The 20425-nt window shown below is 59.9% G+C and overlaps 1 protein-coding gene across 2 annotated transcripts; it reads left to right on the top strand.

Annotated features, from left to right (window-relative positions):
- The first annotated feature begins 5712 nt into the window (after window positions 1-5712).
- CD34 (CD34 molecule) lies at window positions 5713-18138 on the top strand. Of its 2 annotated transcripts, none has more exons than XM_055127582.1 (8): window positions 5713-5813; window positions 10678-10869; window positions 11597-11844; window positions 12509-12589; window positions 16042-16183; window positions 16287-16339; window positions 16484-16648; window positions 16895-18138. In XM_055127582.1, exons 1-8 carry the CDS (start codon window positions 5753-5755, stop codon window positions 17051-17053), a joined length of 1101 nt encoding a protein of 366 aa, XP_054983557.1. In that variant the 5' UTR covers window positions 5713-5752; the 3' UTR covers window positions 17054-18138. The 2 variants fall into 2 exon arrangements, with proteins under 2 accessions (XP_054983557.1, XP_054983556.1); XM_055127581.1 differs by having other exon boundaries at window positions 11597-11847.
- Window positions 18139-20425: the final 2287 nt, after the last annotated feature.

The raw sequence follows: 20425 nt of genomic DNA, 5'->3' as shown, positions 1-20425 counted from the left end.
CCATCACAGACTCCACCTTGCAGCGTTTCCTGTGGAGACATGGAAGGTGCGACCTGGGCAACTGGGGCATCTGAGTTATCTCAGACAATCACAAAGCAATGCTTTTAAAGAACACAAGTGTCCCAGGGGAGGGGCACTGGGAGTAATCAGGGAAGCCTGAGCTCTGAGGATTCCTGAAGCAGCCCATAGATGCCGTGTGTGTCACAGACATGAGCACAAAGTGCTGAAAACTCCTAGCTATGAATCTGTATACTTGAAGATGCAAATCGATGTTGACTTGGGTTGAATGGGCTTCCACAGTTCTGCCAGGGCTGGCCCAGAAGCATGGGCTTCACTGGAGACTGCTTTCGCTAGTGCAGGCCTCAGAGTGGGGGGGTGGGCAGGTCCCCCAGAGAGCTCAGCCTGCTGGCAACCATGGGCAGTGTCTGAGGGTTGCCCTCAGGGCCCTCAAAACAGAGGGTCACTGGGCCGGAGCCCTGGGCAGGAGGAGGCCAGCCCCTGTGAGGGTATTCTGGGGTCCAAGCAGACCCTGGGGACTGTGACCCTCAGCACTCTCATCTTGCCCACAACCAGAACCTCCCTGAGATTCAGTCTGACCTCCACCCATGCTGACCACTGCTCCCCTGGAGCTCTCCACTATGCCCCCACCACAGGCACCCTCCAGGGGGCTCAGGCCCCACCCATACCCTACAGTTCTCCTGCTCTTGGTCAGCCTTGGAGGTAGCAGGGACTCAGGCACATTCCTGGCTGCTTTGATCCCATGAGGAGGAAAAAAGAGGAGAGAATGGCCGGAAGGGACACAGCGGAGGGGGGGGCAGGAGGGGGTGGCAGGAAGGATTTGAGTTATTCTTAGCCCAGCGCTGGTGCGGAGGGGGCCCGGTACTGCCCAGGCAGGGACAGGAATCTGCCGCCCACCCGCCGCTGCTTACTCACACTCTAGCAGGAGGAAGGGACCCCCACACACGGCCAGGTCTTGGCTGGGATGATATGGCCTCTGCTGAGATGTCCACTGGGACCCCCTGGGCTCTGGCTCTGCTTTGCTGGCCAGCAGGGTTGGCTGCACTCAGCACCTGTGTGCATTTCCTGACCTGCATGCCCCACCCCCTGCATACCTAGCCCCCCCCCACCCCCGCCCCCTTCCCTGCCCCCAGGCCCACCTCATGCTCAGGGGACAGGACTCCTGGAGTCCTTAGTAAGAACCACAGACGAGAGGTCACCAGCTGTGTTTTGGGTTTGCCCTCTGCTTTCCAGGACGAAGGGGCTTGCATTCCAGGAAGTGCTGGACTGTGGCCCCTCCCTCCCCATACTGAGCTTCTCTTCTCACTGATGTGCATGCCACACCCTGTGAGAGTATATGCACACTCACATGTATGCAGGTGTGTATGTGCAGATGTGCATGTACACGAGTCATGTGTGCACTCATGTGTGCAGAGATGTACATAGCACACCCACAGCATGTATATAGATGTGTAGGCACCTGCAAGTGTACATAGGCACTTATGTGTGCCCACATGTGTACACAGGCATGAATGTGCTCATGGGCCCACACTTGTTACACACATGTGTGTACATGCATGTACACATGCACCATTCGATGTAAGCAGACTTCATGCTCATGCATGTGATTACATATGTACACATGCTTATGTACTATTCATGTATGCATGCACCCTCACATATATTTTTAAGCCTGCATAGCCATGATCACACTCATATGCACACACATTTCCCACATGTCCAGGCTTGCCCATGCAACTATGTCCAGCATACACACATGTGCACACACAGTGCATATTCACCCTCGCAGTGCAGGCTTTGACGTATCTGCCCTGAACAGACACATGTGCACGCAGGCACTCACCAACACCCTGCCCACAGTCCTGCGGGAGGCCTTCGTCTGGCCTTCGTGAGGGTACCTGACACAGGCAGTTTGGGGGCTGCGCCCTGAGGACTCTGGCGCCCTCCGTCCGGCCCAGGGTCCAGCCTGAACTTTCTGCTGGATTCTGCACAGACCACAGAGCCGCACTCCCTCAGCTGGGCGTGGACGGGGGTCCCTGCAGGAAGCGCACATCTGGGAAGCAGCTGCTCACCCCCGCCTCCCCACCCACCCTGCAGCTGGGAGGGCGGCACCGCAGACAAAGCCATGAAGTCTGTCCAAGCTGGACAGGCAGCGCCACCACCCCAGCTCTGGACCCAGGCCAACAGGGGGGCCTCTGGGCCTGCAGGCGGCTTGCCCCTCCCACCATCCCTGTGGGCCAGACATGCCCACAGCTGGGGGCCATCTGCTGCCCTGGCCCCAGCTGCTACAGTGTGTAGTTAAGGAGGAGAGGGGAAGAGGAGCCACGTCTTGGCCCCGAGGCCAGCCAGGGCGAAAGCTTCACTCTCACCCTCGGCTGCACACAGCTCCCCAAAGCCTCCTGGCCTGGAAATTTCCAGAGGAAGCTCCGTTTCCAAAGCCTGTCCCTAGGAGACAATTCAGCTGCTCGCCCAAGCCTCGGCCCTCCTCTTGGCCCCCTTGTTCCTCTCCTTCCTCCACACCCTGGCTCGGGTCCCCACCCCAGCAGCAGCAGACACAGCCACCCCACGGAGGAGCACCAGCCAGCAGAGGATGGTGGTCCCCCTGAGCTCACACATTTGCCACAGCCCAGACGCAGGAACCCTTCTAGAGCTGCCCCCTCAAGCAGGCCCTCCCCCACTCTGCCAGGGAAGGGTCCTGCCTGCTCTTCCTCCCCGCTGTCCTCTCTCTGGGATGCCCCAGCATCCAGAGAACAAACTGTCTCTTGGAAGAACCTGGGCTAGATGGAGAGTGAGAGGGGGACTGACACAGAAAGAGATGGATGGAGAGACTGAGGCGGAGACGGAGGGAGGCTGGGGTGGGGAGATACAGTGCTCTTGAGCTGCAGGTGCTGCTGGGTCTGGAGAGGCTCGGGGCCTGAGAGGAACTGTGAGGGGCTCGGGTGGTGGCGGCGGGTGCATCCAAGGGTCCTGGAGAATGTGTGTGTGTGTGAGCATGGGCAGACACGTGCAAACATGTGTGCACATGTGTATGGGTGAGCTCTGTGCATATGTGAGCATGTGAGCATTGTGCATGAACATGTGTGTATGAGCACATGTGTATGAATATATACACATGTGAACATGTGTCTATGGGTGAGCATGTATGAGCATATTTGCATATGCATGTGCAGGGCTGAGCATGAGTGCTTGGATGAGCACACGTAATCACTGTGATCATGTGTATACATGCGAACATGTGTTTGTGTGTGAACATGTTGCACATGCATCCATGTGGATGTGTGTACCTGTGTGAGTATGAGCACATGTGCATTGTGTACATGTATTATCCCATATGCATAAACATGTGTGCATGTGAGCCGAGTGTGTGGCCATGTGCACGTGATATGGATGTATGCACTCACCATCACTCCCTGAGCTTCTCCCACACCAGAGCTCACGTGTCCCATGGACCAGGCCCATGCCCTCACCTATGTCACCTGCTTAGTGGGGCCCTGGAAGCTTCCCTGAGCAGAGTGAGTGTAGGGCTGAGGGGCTCTGATTAGGCTCTTTCTTGGCCCCTTTCAGAAGACCTTTCGGGACTGGGGCTGGCTGCTGGGCCTGAATCTGCTTTGCCTCGGGAAGGAGGACTCTGCTCTCACGAAGGGGCGACCCGAGGGCAGGTGACCTCAGGCCTGGCGTGTCCACCGCAGTCAGGCCTGGGGAAAAGGGCTCTGAAGACGCCTGGGAGGGAAGAAGACCCACAGCAAGTGGCACAGTGGCCTCAGTGGCCATGGCTGCGGGCTGATGCCGCGTCTTGTAGGTTTCCAGGAAGGCCGTCTGGGGGAGATCCTGGTCTCCTAGGAAAGTGTGAGAGCAGACTCACAACAAACTTGCAAGTGCAGAGAACACTCAGTGCACCACAGGGACACAGCTGCAGTTTCCACACGGCCACGCCCTCAGCCCTTGCCCCACACTCAGACCTCCCGAGGGGGATGGTGGACACTTGTGCTGAGTCTCACCTGTTGATTGTGCCCCAGAGTAAACGAGCATGCCTGAAACTGGCGCCTGCCCGGGAGGAAGCCAGCTCTGGCTTGAAGTGGAGGAGAGAAGTGGGGATGGCGTGGTCACTCCAGCAGGTCAGGGGTGGAGTGAGGCTCATGCCCAAAGAGGCATCTGTGGAACCTCAGCCTAGGCTGTCCTGAGGTACCCAGGGGGAGTGCAGGTGAGGGCGCGTGCTTCAGACCAGGGCAGGGAGTTCTTGCCAGGCTGCGAGCTGCAGCCATGACTCAGGAAAAGGGCAGAAGGTCACTGATGGGCATGCAGAGACCATCCCAGGGACAGAGCCATGGACGGGACGCCAGCTCTGCACAGCCACCATGCTCTCATTCACCCAAAAGCAGCCCTGTCTAGAAGTGAATCAGGCTATCCACCACCTCTAACAAGTTCAATAAAACACCAGTTCAGGGCCTGGAGAAATGGGACAGCGGGCAGAGCCCTGGCCTTATGCGTGGCTAGCCTGGGTTCAATCCCTGGCAGCACATATGCTCCCCAACCCAGCTAGGAGTGGGCCCTGAGCACGATAGGGTGTGGTCCTCCAAGGAGAGACAAAATCATACCGTTATGGGATCAACCCACAGGCCACGGCCGCTGGAATCTCACTGCCATGTGCTGAGAGCAGGCCCTGCACCTGCACCTGCACCAGGCCTAGCGAGGCTGTGAGTAGGGCTCTCCCCAGCCAGGTCTGCGGGCTCCCCACCACTCTCCGCAGGGGAGCTGCATGCCAGCTAGCCTGCCTGTACACCTGGAGTCAGACTGGGGTCTGGACGAAGGGCCAAGTCAGCATCCACTCAGTCCAGGAGCTCTGGATGCCAAGGATCCCGGTGGAGGTGTAGGTCCTGCACATACTGGCCGCTGGGGATGGTGAAGGTAGGAGGTGGTCCCACTCCTGCAGCCAAAGTAGCCACTCAGGTCTCAGGAGGGGCCTTGGCAGCCCCTCCACCTACCCAAAGCCTGGTGGGCCCCATGGCCCCCACATGGTCTGAGATACCTGTGCTGGCCACCTTGGCCTCTGAGAGCTCCTGTGCCCCACAGACTAGGAGACTGGAGATGACTTCTGTCCCATCATCAATCTCTGGTTGCATCTTGAATGATCCTGAGGACACCCTGACTTGCTCTCTCTTTCTCAGCCTCTCCCCTGCCTCCCCTTCCCTGCCTCTCCCATCCCTCCCTACCTTTTCCTTCCCTTTCCCAGCCTCTCATCATCACTCCCTGCCTCTCTCCATCCCTCCCTGCCCCTTCCCTCCCCTCCCTACTTCTCTCCATCCCTCCCTGCCTCTCCCCTGCTCACCACCACTCCTGACTTTACCTGATCAGAGCCCACACAAGGCACACCAGAGCCCTGCAGGCAGCAGCAGGTGGAGTTAAGCAAGATGGAAGTGTCCGCTCTGCCTTTCAGAGCAGGAGCCAGGAAGGCCAAGCTGCAGGATGAAGGGGCACCCATGAAGACCCGCTATCTAAATCAGCACTTGGCGAGCTGCTGACGGGACTAAGGCAAGTGCGCGGGGCCGCGCGGGGTTCACCTAGCCGGGATATCTCTGGGGACGCTGCCCCGGAGTGGGGAATGGGGCCAGCGGCCCGGAGGGGAGGCCGGGCGGGGCAGGGCGGGCTGGCGCCACCTCCAAGGCTCGGGGCGGCGCAGGGGCGGGGCGGCCTGGAGCAGCTCTGGGGGCTCAGGGGCCCGGGCTCAGCCGCCGCGATGCTGGGGCGCGCGGGAACGCGGGGCTGGACGGCGGCGCTGTGCCTGCTGGCGCTGCTGCGTGAGTAGCGCGGGGCGCGGGGGCGCGGGGTTCCGGAGGGGTGCGGTGTCTCCCGGGATTGGGGGCCACGGGGGCCCGGGGGTCGCGGGCGGTCGGGGTCGCGGGCGCGGGGGCTTGGGGCGCAGCGGAGGGCGCGCGCTCGGCGCTCCGACGACCGAGGGAGGCTTCGCGGCTCGGCTCCGCGGCGGTCGGAGCGGAGAGGGCGCAGCCCGCGACTCCGGAGCATGGGCTGGCCGCGAACTCAGACACCGAGGTGGAGCCGCACTCACACCCGCCCCTTCGGTATTGTTTGGAGCCCAAGCCCGGCGATGCTCAGGGTTTACCCCTGGGCTGCTCCTGGCGGGGATCACATGGGATGCCGGAGATTGAATCCGGGTCGGCCCGTGCTAGGAGAGCGCCCTGCCCGTTGCACTAGCGCTCGGGGCCCTCCACATTGGCTACTTTGGGGCTGTCCTCCGAACTGGGGCTCTCGGGCCGGCCGAGAAGGAGGATATTCCTTGGCCCGCATCTCTGCGTCCTCGTTGGCGGAGGAACCGGGGGGAACCGGGAACTGAACGCCCCATCAGCACCACCATCCTCGCCCCGTGTCCCCCTTCCCCTATCTCCAGGGCTCAAAGGCCTGGTGGTGCTCATCTGCTCTGGCCCCCGTCCAGCCTCCGGAGCCCTGCACCCACTCTGACCTCACCCCACGACCACACCCCCAGGTGGCCAGAAAAGTCCCAGTGGACAGAGGCTTCGACACTCTGCCGTGCCTGGAGACGCTGGCCCTGAAGTGCTCCCTCGAAGTGCCCTCTCCATCAGGCCGCTCCCCACACTGCCAAGGCAGCCTGTCCCCCTCTGCCTAGCTCCAGCACTACTGGCCTTGCTCAGGCCTGCGGGTGGGAGTTGCAGATGGGCTGGGTTTCCATGCAGGGCTTGGGGTGACAGGTGGCCCCAATTCTCAACCCCCATGAATGTCCTGGGCAGTTTCTTTCACCCCACCCATGAATGTCCAGGACAGATATGGTTCTACTTCTTCCCTGGTGTACCTGTGAGAGCTGGGATGCCCGGGGAATCTTGGGGTGCCTTGAGATCCTGGGGTACCTGGGAGGTCCTGGGGTTCCTTGAGGATCTTGGGATGTCTGGGAACCCTGAGATGCCTGTCGGGCTGTGAAGTGCCTGTGGGACCCTGGGGTACCTGTGCCTTGAAATGCCAGCAGGGGACCTGACAGAAGTTCTGTGTTGTGATCTGAAATAGGGCACCGAGGGTTGTGGGCTCCCATCACTCACACCCTCAAAATTTTTTTTCTTTTTTTGGGGGGTCACACAGGGGTTGGTTACTCCTGGCTCTGCATTCAGGAATTACTTCTGGTAGTGTTCGGGGGAACATACGGATGCTGAGTCAGCTACATACAAGGCAAATGCCCTCCTTGCTGTGCTGTCACCTCTGGCTACACCTCAAAGCTTTCTGAGTTTCTGTCTCCACAGCACCCCACCCAAGGGGCCAGAGCCAGGGTTGGGGACCCCACTGGCCCTTGGGAACCCTTCCTTGCCTGCCCCAGCCCACCCTCTCCTGAAGCCCCCACTTAACATTCCTCCTCTTCCTCTAGACCCTTCGTCTGCTGCTCCCACACCCATATCCTGTCTGGGCTCACAAGTCAGTGGAGAGAAGAAAAGGAAAAGGATTGTATCAGATACTTTCCAGCGACTCCACCCTTGGGATCCGCTGAGTGAGGGCACCTCTAACTAGGGCGGTCCGAAGAGCACCCCTCACTGTCGCTGCTGGCCCGAGCTGCTCTGACAGTCCTCCCAGCCATCGTCCTGGCCAGTTCTGGCGGGCAGGGCTCCATCTCCACGCTTTGCTGGGGGAGGGTGCTGAGTCTGGCAGAAAATCCTCTCTTGGAGACAGATATTCCCTCTCACGTCTGGGCAGGACCAGGCCTACCCACCCAGCCAGGCGCTGCTGTTCTGCAGTGGGACGGAGCTAGCTTCCCCAGACCGTACTTTTGGCGAGCACAGACCTAGAAATAGGGACCCCCACTTCCCCGGGGCTCACGAAGCCTCCGGCAAGGGGTCACCCCCTCCAGGAGAGCTGGGGGAGTCCCCCAAAGCCCTGGGCCTCTGTAGGTTGCCTGGGAGCTGAGACCCTCCTTCCTCAGTGTTGGAGAGAAGCTGGACAGCCTGCGGGGGGCCGTGGGGCCGGGGAGGGGGAGCAGGCCGAGAGAGTTGTGGTCCAGTCCAGAGCTGGAGGGGAGGCCAGTGGAAAGCAGCAGCCACAGGTGGGAGATGCAGCAGAGCTGCTGAGTCTGGGCATGGGTGAGGATGCGGGCTGCCCTGGTGGAACAGAAGCAGGGCCCTGTCTGGCCTGGGGTGCAGCCAGGGGGAGGGCACTAAGGAACAGCGTGTGGGGGCCCAGCTGAGCCTGCATGCCTGAGGAGTGATGTCATGAATGTCCTAGAGCAGCATGGCCCAGACTCCGTGTGCCAGTGCTCCCAGAAAGACTGGGCTCCCCTTCCTGGTCCTCGGTCCTCTTTGAGCTCACTCTCCTCAGCCCTTCTGGCCCTTTTGGGTTTCCTGGTTCACTCTGGGGACCTGGGGGGAGTCCTGAGTGGTGCTTAGGAGGCCGGGGCCCCTCCTGGTGATGCTCGACCCCCCAGCAGTAATTCAGTGCATCTCTTTGGCTGCAGTGCAGGGTCCGCCCGGTGGCATTTGGGATCAGATGCCATCCTGGGGACAGGACCCGGGTCAGCCACGTGCAGGGCATCTCCAGTACTGCTCGTGTCCCGTGTGGCATGTCCCTGACCATCCATGTTCTGTGTCCCACTCTGCTCAGAAGCCAGGGGGGCTCCCTCTCAGGAAGGGGATGTTCTGGGCCCGTTTGAGCATGTTTGGAATGTTTGGGTCACATTTGGAGTGTGGGGGCATATTTGGAGCGTGTTCGGGGCATGTTTGGGGGCATGTTTAGAATGTGTTTGAGAGCATGTTTTAGGAATGTTTGAAGCATGCTTCGGTGTGTTTGGGACACTGCTGCTCCTGAGAAGGGTTCTGAGAAATCCCCACTGTCCTGGGGTGACTGGGGTCCTGGAGGCTGTCGTGGGCAGTGCTCCTGGGTGACCGAGGGTTTGGGACTGTGGTTCTGTTGGGTGGCTTTCCGGTAGCTTTTCCACGTGAGCAGCAGCACTGGGCCCTGGCCTTGCCCAGCTCCTGGCTCTCAGGATGAGTTCAAGTCCTGGGGCTCCAGAGCAGCTGCCATCGCCCTGACTAGGGGGACCCAGGTGTCCCCCACACCTTCTCCTGCCAGTCCTGCAGATGGCGCTTACTCTGTGCACTGGGACTGGGGGTGGGGGAGGGAGCAGGATGCATGCCACTTAGGTGCCTTGGGCCAGAGCACCCCAGATCTGGGTCAGCTGAGGAGCAGAAAGACTCTTATCTGCCCATTGGTCCACGTATGAGTCCTGCACAGTCACCAGCGCTGTGCCCTGTGGTCCTCCTGTGTTCTGGCCAGGGTGACCCGAGGCCTGCCCAGGGACCCTGCCCAGCTCACACACATCAGTACCTGTCCCGTCATGCCTGTTTCGGGGTCTCCAACACCCCAGATCGCTCTCAGCCCAGGGTCATGGAGGAAGCTGGTGCTTCAGACATCCCTTGTGTCAGCCCGAGTCCCGCGGGATGGCTGTTAGGGCTCCGGAGTGCACGGCTGGTCCCTGGGCCTGTGTGTGTGTATGTGTGTGTGTGTGTGTGTGTGTGTGTGTGTGTGTGTGTGTGTGTGTGTGGTGGGGGGAGTGAGGAGGTCACACCTGCTGTCAGCTTGCTGGACACACTCTTGTTTGCTTCTTCTGAGGTCCCTCAGCTGACAGGAGGATGCATCTCCTCCTCGGCTCAGGAGCAAGACGTGCAGGCTCCCCGAGTGTGGGGCCAAATGACGGCACTTCCACCTGCCCACCTGATGTTCTGGTGATCCCCGTTTCTGTGGCCCCAGCCTGACACTGCCCCTGGGTTCCTGCCCTGAGGCACCATCAGCACCCCTGGCACCCCCAGAGGTCCACCATACTCCAGAAGGACCTGGGCACTAGCCAAAGAAGTCTGGGACCTCTGGGGCCTTTCTGTAGGGATGGCAACATGGGACATGACTCAGGTCATGTGTGCACCCACATTTGTGGTCAGAACATAGCACCCCACATTCATGGCCAGGACACACATGCACCCACATTCAAGGTGGTTCAGGGCACTGCAGAGATGCAACAATCTGTCTAAATCACACCAGTGAGGGTCCAGTAGGTCCTCCCATCTCCCCCCGCACCACGTCCCCCCACCTGGTCCCTGCAAGAGGGGTCCTCCTGGTTTTGGACTCCAGGCCCCAGTGTGCTGAGGGGCCCAGCCACACCCCTTTCATGACCCAAACTGCAGGGGCTGCACAGATTCCCCACGAGCTGCAGACTGCTGCCTGGGCCTTCCCTGCAGACCACTCCCCAGACATGCAGATCCCCCTACCTAGAGGCGACTGGGAGAGAAGACCAAGGGGGCTCCCCAGCGAGCAAAAAGCAACCTGGGCAAGATACGGGGTTCCTGACCCATGAAGGGTAGTGTGGGAGGTGGTGCCTGGGCTGAGTGGCCAGGCTCAGTGGAGGACAGGACAGGGCAGGCATGGGGGCTCAGGGAGGGGTGTGCTCGCAGTAATGGCTCAGGGAGGGGTATGCGCCTGCAGAAACGGGGCTCAGGGAGGGGTACACGCCTGCAGTAACAGGGAGATCGGGGTGGGGGGTGGGGGGCTGCTCCATGCGGGGCTCTGTGGTGACTGCAGTCTGAACCCAGGGCTCAAATCCAGGGTTGGGAGCAGGTGCCGTGTTGAGGCTCTGCCCCTGGGTGACCTTCCCTATCTCAACAGCCTCTGCTCTCACGGAGGAGCTTCGTGCCATGACAACTCCTGGGGCCAGCGAATCTTCCAGTTTGCAGGTGTCTTCCACAGCTCTGTCACTCCAGCCCAGACTGCCATCTCCTCCTCCGAGCAGCCCTCCCGGGGACACCAGCTTGCCCCCCGTGGCTGAGAGTAGCAGTGGCACCATGGCTACACTCCCAGGTACAAGTCAGCTTGATGCAGCCTGCTGTGCTGGGAGGGGCCGGGAGGGTTCTGGCATCTGCTGTGTGGGTGCAGCAGGTCACTGGCTGGGGTGGGCACAGTGGAGGCTCAGGCCTCTGTAAGGTCCCTCCTAGGACCCCTCCTTCATCCCCTCTCAGGCCCCACCCAGACCCTTCCCAGGCCCCTCTGGCCACTGTGCTGTGATGCTTCTAAGAGGGAGCAAGTTGGAGGTTGGGGGAGGGACCCAGCTGTTCAGCTTCCAGGCACCCCCTGAAGTCCACATCTACGTCTGTCTGAGTCAGGTCTGTCTGTCTGTCTGAGGTCTGAGTCCATGGCATGGTCTTCATGTGAATGTGAGTGCACACTTGCCTTTCTGGTTTTGGGGTGTCCCTGTGAGGTGTGTAGCATGTACAAGAGGGGGTGCTTTTGTGTACCTGTGTGAATGTCATGTGTGTCCATGTATACCTGCTGTATGTGCATGTGTGTGAATGTGAGTTTGTGAATGTCTGCTGCATGTGAATTCCAAGTGTATAGTATGTGCACATGTGAATGTGTTGTGTGTGTACGTGGTGTGTCTGTTACATAGGTGAATGTGTTGTGTCTGTACACTATATGCACATGTACCTGCTGCATGTGTTCACACGCATTGTCTATCCTTGTAAGAATCTGCACACATGTGTGGTGTGTTCCTGTGTACATATACACACATGTGTTCTGTTCCTCTCAGATCTTGCTGTCAGCACCTCGGCCGCCTCTGTGCTCACACTGGTCCCTGCCACTGGGATGTCTCCGGCTCAGACTTCCTCGGTTGGCACACACTCTTCTACCCCAAACAACTCTGCGACCACAGAGATGCCTCCGAAGCCCAGCACTTCCCCTGGAACTGTCTTGGTCCACCCAGACAATAGCACAAGCCCTCCGGTGCCCCCCCTGGAGCTCCAGACATCATTTTCTCCTGCCATAAATGTCATCAAGGTGGTGAGCCTGGCCTGCATGATGCCACCGTTTACCTCACACCCCTCTTTTGCCTCTTCTCCAGATCTGCTGGGTCACCTGCTCCCAGCCAGGGCCGCGTTCCCTCTCCTCCCAGCCACGTGTGAGATATGTGGCACCATTGCTGCAGGCAGGGGCTTTCTGCTGGCCCCCATTGCTCTCTGGTCTCACCAGGCCTGGCTGTTAGCCCCTGGAGCATCTCCCCCACTCAATATGGCTGCTTCTCCCACGGGCTCAGGACCGAGCCTGGGCTCAGGACAGAGACTGGAGGCAGTGGGCCAGCTGGCCATGTGCAGGAGCCCGGGCCAGGGTGGACACAGTGGCCCATGGAGACGCGGTGTGTGTGTGTGTGTGTGTGTGTGTGTGTGTGTGTGTGAGTGAAGCGGGCTGAGGGTGAAGGGTGTTGGCTGAGGGAGGCGACAGGGGCCAAAGGCCGTCTGCTTCTGCTCATCCCTCCCCCTTCCTCCCATCTCTGCTCACTGCTGTGAGGTTCAGGGCTCGCTCAACAGGTAGGGGTTGGGGGCCCCCAGCTGGGGTTTCTGCCTGCGAGCCAAGCAAGGCAGGCTGGTGATCCAGGGGTAGGGCACAGGAGAGCGGAACCCCTTTCTCTCGGGAAGGCCATGCCTGAGTGTCTGTTCCCATCCAGGGAGAAATTCGGTGTTCCCCTGTGAAGGAGGCGAGAGCCAGCCACAGTATCTGCCTGAGACGGAACGAGACGGCCAGTTGTGTAAGCCCTGCCCGCCCCCCACCCGCCCCCGCAAGGCAGGCCCTACCTCTGCTGGGACTGGCCCCAGGCTCCTGTGCCCATCCCCAGCCCCCTCCAGCACCCCCCATCCCACACCCCTGCTCACACACACCACACCTCTGCTGCTTCAGGGCTGCTCTGGGGGCCAGGCTGAGGCCCCGCTAGTAGCAGGACCAGCTGCTTTGTGTTCCATTTCCCTTTCCAGGTGCACTCAGCTTTGTAGACAATGACAACGCCTCAGGCTTCTCTCGGGGCCAGCCTCCTTTCCCAGCTGCTATGAATCTCGAACTTGGGGGCTAGTGATTCGGGTGGAGGAGGGGCTGAGCCTTCTGCTGGGGGGGATCTGTTGGCTGTAAATGAGCATCTTTCCAGGAGTCCTCGGCGAGGGGTACAGGAAGGAGCCTGTCCTGGAGCCTCTGGCCGCTGCCTTGGCCCTTGTGCCATGGCCCCTTGTGGTTAGCAGCCAGTCTCTGGCTCCTAACTCCTCTGGTGGCCTGAGGAGCCCCGGAACAGAGGGTCTGTTCATACGAGGGCTCATGGAGGCGTGGACATGGAGAGTGCCAGTGTCCATCACGTCTCGCCTTCAGAGCACTGCCAAAGGCTCTGTGGTCAGTGCTCAGGACGGCCACTGTCCCCTTGTCCTCTGATCAAGTGGAGCTATCCAGGGTCTGTCCCTGTGAGTCCAGGAGCACTCTCCGAGTGGGGATGGAGGGGGCAGGCTGGGGACAGAGCACTGCTCCTTCCAGGGTGCCCTTCCCCATGCCCCCTTGCAAGGAGCCTGGCTCAGGCCTTCTGCCCGACCCTGAAGGGTGCTGAGAGCTCGGCCCTTATGCTTCTGCACTAGTGTGCCCCAGTTTTCTCCTGAGGCTGCTGCAGTGTCACCTCTGTTCGTCAGCATGGCCCCAGCTAAGGGTGTTTCCCGAAGTCCCGGTGGCCTTCCAGGGCTTGGTTGGCTGAAAGGAGCAGCCCCGTGTGGACACTCAGCTGCATTACTGCCCCTTCTGCAGTGCGGGTCGTAACTCTGCTTCTCCCTGGGTCCTGCGTGGGGACGACCAGTGCTCGAGTGCCCTGGAGCTGCTGAACACTCTGGGCGTAGAACGCGTTTCCCAGAAGACCTGCTGACACGGCTGAAATGGACCAACCTCTTGTCCGTGTCTCTGTTTTCTGGAAGAAATTGCTGCTCCCATTTAGTGACATTCAGCCAGAACCCTCACGATGGCCAAGGACTCAGCACGAGGGAGTGCGGGTGCAGCCACGCCTGGGGCCCTTCTCCCGTGAGCCACTCACTGGAGGTTGCATGTGCCTTCAGCTGCAATAGTGACATTGTACCCTGAGCCTTCCTCCAGCCTGCCAGCCCCTCTCTTCCAGCTACACCCCAGTACCTGCCTGCAACCACTTTTGCAGCTTCAGCTATAGCTAGGTTCCCTTCCTGATCAGGGCTCAGCAATGTTCCTCATTCCTCTCCATCTACACTCGATAAATTGGGTCACTGGATTTCCCGCTTGCAGAGCTGCCTGCTAGCTCCTGGCAGCATATCCCCTCTCCCCATCCTTGTCCCACTCACAGTCTTGGTGCCATCCAGAGTCCCTGCTGACCCAGAGAGGTGGGGGCAGGTGGGCTAGGCGTCTTGGGGGTCTGACAGCCTTCCCTCAGGATGAAGCTGGGGAGCACCTTTTTCTGAACCTACACAAGAGCACTGATGGGCTCTGCCAGTCCTGCCAGGGTCACCATTAGCCTACCTGAGGACCGGGATTGGGGGCAGGTTCTGAGATTCAGCTGGGGGATCCCTTTCGACATGAATGTCACTGACACTGGAAGGGACCTTCGCCCCCAGCACTATACATGCTTCCTGCCTGCATCTTAACTATGGATATTGTCCGTGTGTGTGTGCCCGGGCTGCACTCTTGCATCCGGTGAACCTCTTCCTCCAGCTGCTCCCCTGCCTGTGGGCCCCGAGGTGCTGACCTCAGCTTCCGGAGGCTGCACCGTGTCTAGAAGCACCTGGTCTCCTCAGGCTTTGGACAGTGGGAGGCAGGGCGTGGGGCAGTGTGGGGAGCCTGGCACAAGGCTCTCCTGAGTATTCTGCTGTCTTCCTGGAGGCTGGGTCAGAGGCGGTGATGTCATCCTGGCCCCAGGTACTGGAGAGAAGGGCCCGGATATGTCCACCAGCAGAGCCCTCAACTGCCCAGACACTCACGATATGCACAACTTATGCTTGCACACAAGTGACACATGATACGTGCATGCACATGGCACATGACTCGCGCAGTGTTATGTGCCCATGGCAGTTATGTACGTGTGACGTGCACACAGTGGCACCTGGTATTATGTAGGCACACATGATACTGTGCATTCATAACACACACTTAACACAACGTGCAATCACGTGTGCTCCAGCACACCTGCACTTGTCATAAAAAAGTGCACACACGTGGCATATGTCCATACATCCACACATGCACAGCTGCCTGACACGTGTGCTATGGATACCTTTGTCATGGGACATGTGTAGGACACACAGTGCACACTCCCTCAGGTGGACACTTCACTGGTGCCACAACCTTTGGGCAGTAGTGACAGTGGGACACTGGGAGCCTGACTTTGGAGGCTGTTCTGTGTCTCCTGTGCACATGGGTATGGCCAGGTCAAAGGGCTCAGGACAGGCCCGGAAGAGGGGTGAGGACTGGGGGTGGGCCAGACACAGCAAGCAGCCTTCCTCAGATGCTCCCCGTGGACACACACTCCAGCTATCTGCAGCCTCAACTCTCCCTACTGTAGGTCAGAGGTCAGGGGCCTTAGCACCGGGTCCAGCCACAGTAGGAAGCTGGGCTGAAGCCATGCTGGACCTTGCAGTGTGGGAAGCAGTGGTGCTTTCCTGCTCTTCTTGGGGAAGGGAGGTGCCTGCAGTCCTGAGGTCCAGCTGGGCTGGTCATTGGCCACAGAAGTCTCCTGGGAATTGTCCACCAGGAGGTGGACCATAGGGGCTTTCTGGGCAGGGGGTGCTTCCGCTGTCACCTGTCTGCAGCCTTGCCCACCCCGGGGAGAGCTGTGATGTGCCCCCAGGCCTGAGTCCTGAGGCCAACGGTGAGCTCCCTCAGAAGGACATGTTGTGTAGACCACCGAGTCACAGGATATGTGTAAGTCACCGAGTCACAGGTCAGGGTGTCCCCACCCCCTGCCCTGCTGCTGCCTGCCTGTGGGTCCTGTCCTGAGTCAGCTGGACCTGCTCCAGTGTGCATGCTGGTGCTTTAGCTGACAACTCCCGCCACCAGGTCCCCAGCACCATGGTGCCCATCGGCCCCTGCTGCCCGCCGGCTTCCCAGGGATCACCTTGGACCAGAGAGTTGGAGCTTCTTCACTCAGACCTTCCAGGGAACGGAGTCTGTTCTGGCTGACGCTGTTCACTCTCTCAAACCCTTTTTGCCTGTTTGCAGGAAGACTTCCGGAGGGACAGTGGTGAGGCCTTGGCCCAAGTGCTGTGTGCTGGGGAGCCGGTGGCGGGGCCTTGCTCCTGGCAGCTCGCCCAGTCTGAGGTCACCCCCTACTGCCTGCTGCTGCTTGTGGCCAACAGGACAGGTGAGGGGCTGCAGTCTGAATGCGGAGGCTGGGGGTAGCACCCGGGGGCTGGACAGAGTGAGCATGGGTGTTCTTTCCAATTCTCTAATGTTTCCAATTCCAGAACTTTCCAGCAAGCTCCAGGTTCTGAGAAAGCACGAGTCTGACCTGAGAAAGGTGAGCTCTCTGGGGTGGTGGGTGTGAGGGCTGGCCGGGGCGTCCTCTGGGCCCTGTGTCCTCTCCTGATGAACTCCGAGGGGCCGCGCAGGCAGGTGCTGAAGCTGTGCCTCTGCTATGCCTGAGTGTTGTGTTGTCCCGCAGCTGGGGGTTCACAGTCTCACCGAGGAGGACGTGGGCAGCCACCAGAGCCACTCCCGCAAGACACTCATCGCCCTGGTCACGGCAGGGCTCCTGCTGGCCATCCTGGGCCTTGCTGGCTACTTCCTGATGAATCGGCACAGCTGGAGCCCTGCTGGGGAGCGGCTGGTCAGTCAGGGGTGTTCAGAAGGGGTGGGAGAGGGGTGCGAGGCCTGGGAGCCACACTCTTCTTTGTAGCCCCCACCCCCCACACCCCACTCTCCAGCTCCTTCCGGGAGTCCAGGGAACAGCTGTCCGGGGGACCCCAGAGCCCCCGCTGCTCTGAGCTGTGGTGGGCGGCCCTTGTCTTTTCCCCGTGAGCTGACCCACGTGCAGCCTCACTGAGCCTCTTGCCTTTATTGATGCCCCGTCTAGGGTGAAGACCCCTACTTCACCGAGAATGGGGGAGGCCCCGGGGCCTCCCCAGAGAGGCAGCCCAAGGCCGCTGCCAGCTGCGGGGCTCAGGAGAACGGCCAGGCCCCACCCAGAAACGGCCACTCGGCGCCACACACAGTGGCGGACACAGAACTGTGACAGGGCACCGCTGACCTGACCCTTTGGCCCCTCCCCCGCCCCTCACTCCTTGGTGACCCAGTGCCAGGCCCAGGTTCTCCTGGGCCCTCCTGCTGGCCCCTGTTCTGGCTTCCTGAGGCAGGGCAGGGGAAGCCAGGCCTGGCGGCAGGACCTATGTCTGCTCCCACGATGGTGCTCCCTCCTTGTGGTCAGGAACTGTGTCCCTACAGCAGTGGCTGCACCCCCGCCTCTAAACAGAGCCCCTACAAGCCTGGGCTCCCCCAACTTTGGTCAGGGGCCTCTGTTTTCCTGCCATGGGGGTGAGTGGGCACAGGCCCTGTGCGGGAGCCAGACCAACCTGCCAGTCCAGCCCCCGACCCTGTCCCGACGCCTGGGCTGAGTGCCTCAGACCCAGCAGACCCTCCTGGCCACCCCCCCCACCCCCCGGCATCAGGACACCAGGCCGCCCTCCAGAGGAGAGTGTGATCCCTCAGTGACCATTGGAAATGGAACTTTCCAGAGACAGGGCAATGGGGGGACACATGGGAATAAAGAGCAGGTTTCTGTGCTGTTGTCTGTGTGCCATGAGGCATTGTCAGTAGGAGCATGTGCCCCACGACCTCTGACCCCCAGGCTGGGAGCCCCAGGCTCCGGAACATAGAGGGGTGGTCCTGGAAGAGCCTCTGTGGCCTTGCAGTCCGGGCATCTCTGTCCCCATGGACCATGCCACGCTGGCAGGGAAGCAGCCTGCACCCCGACCACCTTCACTCTGAGTTCAGTGCAGTACACAGCAGCTGGGGGGAAAGGGCGGGGGCACCCAGGCACTCTCCCTATGGGGTCAGCGCCCAGGAGCAGACCGAGGCCCCTGTGACCTTGCGCTGCACTTTCCTTGCCCTCCCTCACGCAGAGAGCGCCCAGCTTCCCTCAGAGATGGGGCTTGGCATTGGGCAGGGGCAGGCCTGCGGGTGAGGGTGCACAGCATGGGCGGAGCAGCCTCAGCCTGAGCTAAAACCTCGCTCCACGCACGAGGAGTCATAGCCTTCAGTGCTTCGAGAGTTTGCCCACGGTGTAAGGGCTACATGTACACATTGGTGTGTGGGAACATGATTATCTGGTGATATATTCATGGGTACATGTGCATGCGAATGGAATGCGATGTGTGTACACACGCGTGTGTGAGTATACCATGCATGTGCATGGTATGTGTATGAATGTATGTAGACAATTGTATGGTGTGGTGTGTATGCAAGTATGTATATAGGTGTGTATGTAACGTGTACAGAATGGTGTATAATATGTACATAAGTTGTAAACACATGATTTGTATATGAGTGTATACATGTAGCTGTGTGAACATGTAAGTCACAGGGTTATATGGAGCATGTTTATGAGGTTATTTTGGCACATTTACATGTGCCCCATGTATACATAAACAGATGCTGTGTCATATGTGTCCACGAGCATGTGCATATGTGTCCACATGTGTGCATGAGCAGGCGCTGTCACATATGTCCACGTGTCCATGAGTCATCTGTGTCCTCATGTGTGCATGAGCAGGTGTTATGTCATGGTGCCTTTGTGTGTGCATGAGCAGTGCTGTCATGTGTGACCCTGTGTCCATAAGTAGGTATTGTGTCATGTGTGTGCATGAACAGGTGCCGTGTCATGTGTGTTCATGAATGGTGCTGTATTGTGTCTCCACATGTGTGCATGTGTGTGTCACAGTGCCTATGTGTGTATGAACGGTGCCTTGTCATGTGTGTTCACATGGGTGTATGAGCAGATGTTGAGTGTCCAATAGTGTTGCTCTAGGGCCCGAACACTGCCCAGGACAATTCCGAGAAACTCCTGACTGGAGCTGAGAGCTGAGTGCAGCTCGGGCTCCCCCTGCTGGCCAGCTGCTGGGGTTCTGTCCCCTTCTCCCCATCTGCTGAGACCAGGCTGAGACCCTGCACCCCATCAGCCCTGTGACCTCAGGCTGTGTCCCCTGCCCCCGAACTAACCTGTGACCTTAGGCTTTACCCTATGACCCCCATCTGCTGAGAGGCACAGGCCAGAAGCTGGGAGTCAGAAAAGTAGGGGACAGTTAGAACCGTGGGGGGATGGATTGTGGAGGACAGTGGGGGACAGTGGGATGGACTGTGGGGGACAGTGGGGATGGACTGTGGGGGGATGGACTGTGGGGGACAGTGGGGATGGACTGTGGGGGACAGTGGGGGATAGACTGTGGGGGACAGTGGGATGGACTGTGGGGGACAGTGGGGATGGGCTGTGTGGGACAGTGGGGGATGGGCTGTGGGGGACAGTGGGATGGGCTGTAGGGGACAGTGGACATGGACTGTTGGAGATGGGCTGTGGGGGACAGTGGGGATGGGCTGTGGGGGACAGTGAGATGGGCTGTGGGGGACAGTGAGATGGGCTGTGGGGGACAGTGGGGATGGACTGTGGGGGACAATGGGGATGGGCTGTGGGGGACAGTGGGAGATGGACTGTGGGGGACAGTGAGATGGGCTGTGGGGGACAGTAGAGATGGACTGTTGGGGACAGACTGTGGGGGACAGTGAGGATGGGCTGTGGGGGACAGTGAGATGGGCTGTGGGGGACAGTGGGGATGGACTGTGGGGGACAATGGGGATGGGCTGTGGGGGACAGTGGGAGATGGACTGTGGGGGACAGTGAGATGGGCTGTGGGGGACAGTAGAGATGGACTGTTGGGGACAGACTGTGGGGGACAGTGGGGATGGGCTTTGGAGGACAGTGAGATGGGCTGTGGGGGACAGTGGGGATGGACTGTGGGGGACAGTGGGGATGGGCTTTGGGGGACAGTGGGTTGGGCTGTGGGGGACAGTGGGGATGGGTTTTGGGGGACAGTGGGGATGGACTGTGGGGGACAGTGGGGGATGGACTATGGGGGACAGTGGGGATGGACTGTGGGGGACAGTGGGCATGGGCTGTGGGGGACAGTGGGGATGGACTGTGGGGGACAGTGGGGACAGTGCAGATGTCAAACCCCTTTGCTCCTTTTGGCCTCTCTCCCTCCTCAGTTGCACAAACCCGGGATGACATCCTGCGTCCCCATGTTGCTTCCTAGGTGAGCAGGGATGCCGGGAGACCAGAGAGTCTTGGTCCAGGCTTCATGACCTCAGCATGACCTTTAAAAAATGCTGGACCCCTTCCATCTCCTTCCATGCCCAGAGGTTTCAGTCTGCCCCATATCAGCAGCGACACGGGTGGGAGAAAGGACCTGGGAATGAGTTAGCTGTGACTTTGACAGTGGAACCTTGGACCTGGGGATGAATCACCTTGTGATCTTGATCTGGGAATGAGTTAGTCTGTGACCTTGAGCCTGGGAGCAAGTAACCTCATGACCTTGACTTGGAGTGAATCCCCTTG

The sequence above is a fragment of the Sorex araneus genome, chromosome 2, assembly GCF_027595985.1.
Source record: "Sorex araneus isolate mSorAra2 chromosome 2, mSorAra2.pri, whole genome shotgun sequence".
NCBI classification, from domain to species: domain Eukaryota; kingdom Metazoa; phylum Chordata; class Mammalia; order Eulipotyphla; family Soricidae; genus Sorex; species Sorex araneus.
This window is presented reverse-complemented; position numbering and strand designations above follow the sequence as displayed.